Source organism: Myotis davidii, unplaced genomic scaffold (genome assembly GCF_000327345.1).
Source record: "Myotis davidii unplaced genomic scaffold, ASM32734v1 scaffold452, whole genome shotgun sequence".
Lineage (NCBI taxonomy): Eukaryota > Metazoa > Chordata > Mammalia > Chiroptera > Vespertilionidae > Myotis > Myotis davidii.
This window is the reverse complement of record NW_006284245.1, coordinates 435638-442078: the sequence shown is the minus strand read 5'-3', so window position 1 is coordinate 442078 and position 6441 is coordinate 435638. Positions and strand designations below refer to the sequence as shown.

The window sequence follows — 6441 nt, the reverse complement described above, 5'->3', positions numbered from 1 at the left end:
GTCACATTTACTGCAATAAGAAAAGAAATCTTTCATAAAAAACAAACGTGAATTTTCTCCAAATTTCTCAAAAATTGGATGAATAGATGCATATTTCCTCCCAAAATTTTCCTAGAAGGGTAGTAGGGGAGGGCGGGGGTAAGGGGAAGAGATCAACCGAAGGACTTGTATACATGTATATAAGCCAAACCAATGGACATGGACAACAGGGGGATGGGAGCATGAGTGTGTGTGTGGGGGGGAGGTTGGGGGTTAATGGGGGGGCTGAGGACACATTTGTAATACCTTAATAATAATAAAAAAAGGGGAAAAAAATACAGATTTTTTTTAAAAATCTGAATAGCGCCTATGCTTTGACATCAACTAAAAAATAGTTACCTATTCTCAAATATGAAAAATGATAATGCAGCCTTTATTTGACATGGCCATGCTCATTTTCAAATAAAGACTGACCTCTACAAAAAGTTTATTTGAGGTAATTAAATCCCATTATATGGAAAAGCTAAAGAATCTATTAATTTTGCCGAAAATAGTTTGGCTCAGTGGATAGAGCATCGGCCTGCGGACTGAAGGGTCCCAGGTTCGATTCCGGTCAAGGGCATGTACCTGGGTTGCGGGCACATCCCCAGTAGGAGGTGTGCAGGAAGCAGCTGATCGATGTTTCTCTCTCATCGATGTTTCTGACTATCTCTCTCCCTTCCTCTCTGTAAAAAATCAGTAAAATGTATTTTTTTAAAAAGAATCTATTAATTTGAGTTTCCGTCACACAAATTATTTTAAGAAAACTCAAGGGACTTTTGAAGCATAATGGTTTGCCCTGTTAGTGTTTCTTAATTCTTTAATCTGGATCTGGATAAAACAAACCAATTTTTAGTAATTAGATCATTTATGAACACTAACATTTTTTTAACATACATTCATTTTTTAAAAGCCCATTTTTGAAAAACCCACTGAATAAATCATTTTAAAATTACCTCTTTACCAAATTTTGCAAATAAAGCGAAGCAAGAATACTTTTCTGGGTTCTCAGGTGACTCTTTCTGACTCTTAGGACCAACTCCCTGTTGAATAAAATAGTAAATTAGTACAGTGACAAATAACCAGATATTTCTGTGTCCTAAGCCCAGTAATCCCCCTCCGTTCTTCTGAGAGGTGAACTCATATTCATTTGCCAAGGTTTCACGCAGATGAGCAGGCAGAGGCCAGTGAGAAACGGCATGAGTGGGAGGTGGATGGCTGGTCAAGGGCCACAGGCTTAGCTAAGTCCACTCCCCTTTCCCCATCTTCCAATACATACACTTATGAGCAATGAGACCTGCTCATCCTATAATTAACCAGTCAGAATACTCATGAGTGACTGAAGCCTTTGGCGCACTAATCCAATTATGCTCAAACTTCACTAACCACTTGAGTGGCCTCCTGAGTGGCCTGATAGCACAAACTGCTGAGTGCTGCCCCGAGAGTTTCCCATAAGCCTGGAGAGGGCATGAGATGTCCCAAATAATACTGGGCTCCTGGCGTAGGCCCACACTTTAAGAACTCTGTTATGGCCCAGCTGACCAGCTGGTGTGGCTTGGAGGTTGAGCGTCGACCTATGAATCTGGAGCTCACAGTTTGATTCCAGATCAGGGCACATGCCTGGACTTTGGGCTCGATTCCCAGCCCAGGAAGTGTGCAGGAGGCAGCTGATCAATAATTCTCTCATCACTGATGTTTCTATCTCTCATTCTCTCTCCCTTCCTCTCTGAAATCTATAAAAATATACTAAAAAAAGAAAAAGAACTTCTGTTATGCCCTAGCCCGTGTGGCTCAATTGGTTAAGTGCCTTCCCAAAAGGTCACTAATTGATTCCCAGTCAGGGTACATGCACAAGTTGCGGGTTCAATCCCCAGGTGGGTGTGTGTGGGAAACAACCAATTGATGTTTCTCTCTCACATCGATGTGTTTTATTTTTCTCTCTCTCTCTTCATTTCTCTTTAAAAAACAAACAATAAAAACCCCACAAAATATTAAAATAAAATTTAAAAATCTTCATAAAAAGAACCTCTGTTAATCTAACACAATTAGCCAGGTGCTTGTAAATCAGAACAGAAAATGCTACTAGTTAACTTTTTTAAGTGTCATCCAATTGCCACTCACATGATCAGTTCCTAAAAATACAGAGAATAAAATTAGGCTTTAAAGTGCAATATGCTACAATCTCTTATTTTTATAATATTTATACAGACACATGCAATCTTAAAAAAAACAACAAAAAACAGGTATACTCAATGTCCTGCAAAAACACTTACCTCAAAATATTTTATTTTCTTGGCATTACACACAGCAATAGAAAGCAATTTGTAGAAACCACTAATGAGTGGCAACCGTATACACTGACATATTAATTCATATGCAAATGAGTATAACCAGGGCTCAAAAAATTCTACATGTTTCTCAGGAAGAATCTCTCTGTAAAAACAAATTAAAAGCTTAATGTAGAAATTTTTATCATACTATTTTTATTCCGCTTTGAAATTATAAGGCACATAATTAAAAGGTCTACGATTGTATTATATAATATTTTTAGGTATATCTATAATCCTTTTTGTTTCCTGCTTGAGGATCTTTTAAATATAAAAATAATAGTATATTTAAAATATTTTAACAATTCATAGAAGCAATTTAGATTTTTAAGTCTTTTGCTATTTTATTTCTTATAGCTGTATAATAATTTTTCCTATATTATAGCCAATGACTGACAATTTTCTCTCTTAAATAATCAGACTTTAAAAAAAAGTACCTGCAAAATTCCACCAGGTTAATGAAAGCCGAAAAATCTTTAGGTTTAGCAGGATACAAATTAGCAGCTGGATCTGAAGTCGGGATCACCCAAACACCAGTGGGTTCATTTTCATCCTTAAAAATTGTACCAAAACAAACATTATACCAGTCAATCACACATTCATTCAACATATAACTGACCATCTGACTTCACAGCCAAGGTCTGATGTTATAAGGAAGGAATGCAAAAGAGAAAAGTACAGATGAGTCCTCAAAGCTTACAATTTGAGAAAAATGATGGAACTCACAGAAAACACTAAATCTTTTCTTTTAAAAGGATATATGGGAAGTGGTAAAATAAAGTGATAAAAAATTGATATGGCTACAAAAATACAAAGGGAGAAGTATCATTTGTTAAAGGGGCTAGCAATGATGCCATGACAGAGGTAGAATTTCCAAACTTAAAGTTTATAGAAAGCATCAATAATAATGGACTTGGTAGTTTCAAACTAAGAAACAGGAATAATTAACAGTATTAAGTCATAGTAACTGACTATTAAGTTACACACTGAGCTTGTGTTATCAAATTCAGGCTAAAATTACTTCATACATACACAAAGCACAAAAAGCAATAAAACACACACTGGTGTTCCCATCAACCAGCATAAAAATTTCAACATTACAAGCACTATTAAGTCAATGTGACAAATGGCCTTTCTGTTTTATTATCCTCTGCATATCCTCCCCATTATCTCTTACCTAACTTTGCAGCATCACACATATGCACTAACTCTGACAAGCATAATCTAGTTTAAAAAAAAAATCTCTGGGCCCACGACAGTGTTTTGTTGCTAAAACTCCTCAAGTACGAGCAGAGCAACTCCCAGCTAGCAGTCTAAAGCCATGAAAACTGGGTACAGACAACACTCCTTTCCTGACTATGGTCTATATTCTACTATCTTAAGAACACATTTAATACTGTGCACCTGAATTAGGAGTTTCCTTAGCTATAAAGAAGAGGAATACCAGGTTTCCTTATCCTACTGCAGTCACCTCTGCACAAAATAGGACTTGACGTTTTACTATCGCTAAGGAACAAATAATAAAAGAAGCCAAGTACACAGCTTTTCACACAAAAATTCTTTTAACATATTAAACACATAAATTACTTATTTTTGAAAAACCTAGTGATAACATTTGCTACACATTAGGCCAGTGGTCGGCAAACTCATTAGTCAACAGAGCCAAATATCAACAGTACAACGACTGAAATTTCTTTTGAGAGCCAAACTGACTCCTGAGCATGGGCCATGAAGTTTCAATGGCACTGTATGTGCATGCCCACATGTGGTATTTTGTGGAAGAGCCACACTCAAGGGGCCAAAGAGCCGCATGTGCCTCGCAAGCCGGTGGCTCGCGAGGCGCAGTTTGCCAACCACTGCATTAGGCTATTACAAAAATATCAACAATATATATTAATGTGGAAGAAACCAATTTTCTACACACTCTACAAATGTGCGAGACCTACAAAGAGAGTTGGTATAAAAACGATGCGAAATTATTAGTGACAAAAATTCTAACCTCTTGTTCTCCAACATTCTGTTTTTTTAGTGTAAGATCCAATTTGTCAACAATCTTCAAAACAGATTTTACAAATTCATCATATAGCAAGCGATTCAGTCTTTGAAGGGAGGAATTCACAAAGAAAAATGCTTCATCTGCTAAAACAGAATCCTTTAAAAAAAATAAACAAAATTTTGTCCATAAAAGTATCAAAATTAGTACTAAGTATGCATTAAAATATATACAGATGTACATGCATATTTAGGTATTATGAAAAATGCTGTATAAACTGTAACAGACTTATCTGGAAGTTTAGAAGCTCAAATTGTAGACACCTTCCTAAATTATTAGGACAATATCATTTTGGTCAGATAATATTATTATCCAGTCATGTAGCAAATACTAGGTACATAGTAATAAATAAGAAGATTCAGGCCAATCCTTACCAAAGCATTTCCCCCAATTAATTTGTGTGTTTGTGTGTATACACTTGCATACTATACACACATACCATATGTACATACACACATACATGTATTTAGATAAATATATATCTATCCTCAGAATGGATTTAAAAGCATCATCTATCATTTCTCTAAAAGTGAAACTATTTTACCATTTCAAAAATATAGGCCAATTACTGAGTAAAGACTCAGTCAAATATTCTATGGAACTTAACCTCAAAATACAGGGCTATTTATCATCATATAAGAAAAAAATGTTTAAGGTAAAATTACTAACACTACTATTTTACCTCAATAAGAAAACAACTAAAAACTCCTGAGATGTGTCACAGAATAGAAATCATCTACTGCCAAAAATTGTTTTTTTCTTGTCTGTTAATGCTTTGTCAGTCTGTTAAAATGGTGGCCAGAACCTGGCTTAAAAACATCTGCTAGAAACATATTAGGCAGGAGGCATTACTCTAATCATAGATGATATAAATAATAGCTGTGCACCAATCTCCTTCATACCTATTAAGTCAATTGGATTTATCTTCATCTTTAACAAATAAGAAAAGAATAGCTCTATTATATTTTTGGTTGGATCTATTAGAAAGAAAAACAGCATCAACTACACTACACTAATACTTAAAGCTAAAACATGAACTCAGTAATTAATTTTAAATGAGTTCTCTATAATTTAGCTCCTGTTGTTTTTTTTTTTGTTTTTTTTGAGGAGGAAAGCCCGGTTTATTCTCTAACGGCTTCAGCTTCCAGGCAATCCTGCTGTGGCAGTGGTGGCTAAGCAGGCACTCAAAACTCCAGAGGAGAGCCCTATCTCACCAGAGAAACTGTGCGGGAACAGTCGCATTGGGTTTTTTCCTCTCTCGACCCTCTTACTACTTGGCCCTGGAAGCAAAGGCAGCTAGCCCATGTCTTCCTTTGGCCTTTAATTTGCAGAGAGAGTAAAAGCTTCTGGCCACTTTTTTTTTCTGAAATATTCTTCCACTGCACTGACCAATAATTTTGTTCCTTTTAATTTACTTTTTTCTAGTTTCATTTTATCCTCACACTGTTTTGATTTTTTATTACTTGTAGTACTTTCTAAATAAATGACTAAAAGTCGGAAAAATATAATTCTGAAATAAATAATTGTTCAGTATATAAACTATGCACATAATACAGAGGAACAAGGGTATTTTATGACTTTAAAGGTGTCATTTTTACCATTATCTGGTCACAGCTCAGAAGATTTCTAAAAAGATCCAAGTAGTCTTTGTATGTGGGTACTTTCCATTTGCCAGTTCTAACTTCCCCTGATGCACGATGGTCTTCCAATTCAGACTCGCCACCCTGGACAGGAAGACATCACACCAATATTTACTAATGAAGTCACAAAGTAAGCATTGCTGCCAGAACTTCCTGATTTTCAGAATTTTCTAAGCTAAATCAGCTACCAGTAGGAGACTACAGTATGATTGAAGAAGATAATACATTATGAAAGCATAATAAAAAGGCAAGCTGAAAACAGGATTCTTCTCACTGGGACTAAAAGAGTGATGTGCTAATATTTCAAAAACAGCCGAAACCGGTTTGGCTCAGTGGATAGAGCGTCGGCCTGCGGACTGAAAGGTCCCAGGTTCGATTCCAGTCAAGGGCATGTATCTGGGTT

The 6441-nt window shown here is 35.9% G+C and overlaps 1 protein-coding gene across 1 annotated transcript in view; it reads right to left on the bottom strand.

The window, feature by feature from the left end:
* The window catches only part of PRKDC (protein kinase, DNA-activated, catalytic polypeptide), a gene marked incomplete at its 5' end in the record, with an annotated part of 202177 nt that overhangs the window by 171315 nt on the left and 24421 nt on the right, over positions 1 to 6441 (bottom strand). Inside the window, 5 exon segments of the mRNA XM_015568649.1 lie at positions 975 to 1061; positions 2292 to 2451; positions 2783 to 2898; positions 4345 to 4497; positions 5997 to 6122. Coding sequence (XP_015424135.1) covers positions 975 to 1061; positions 2292 to 2451; positions 2783 to 2898; positions 4345 to 4497; positions 5997 to 6122 — 642 coding nt within the window.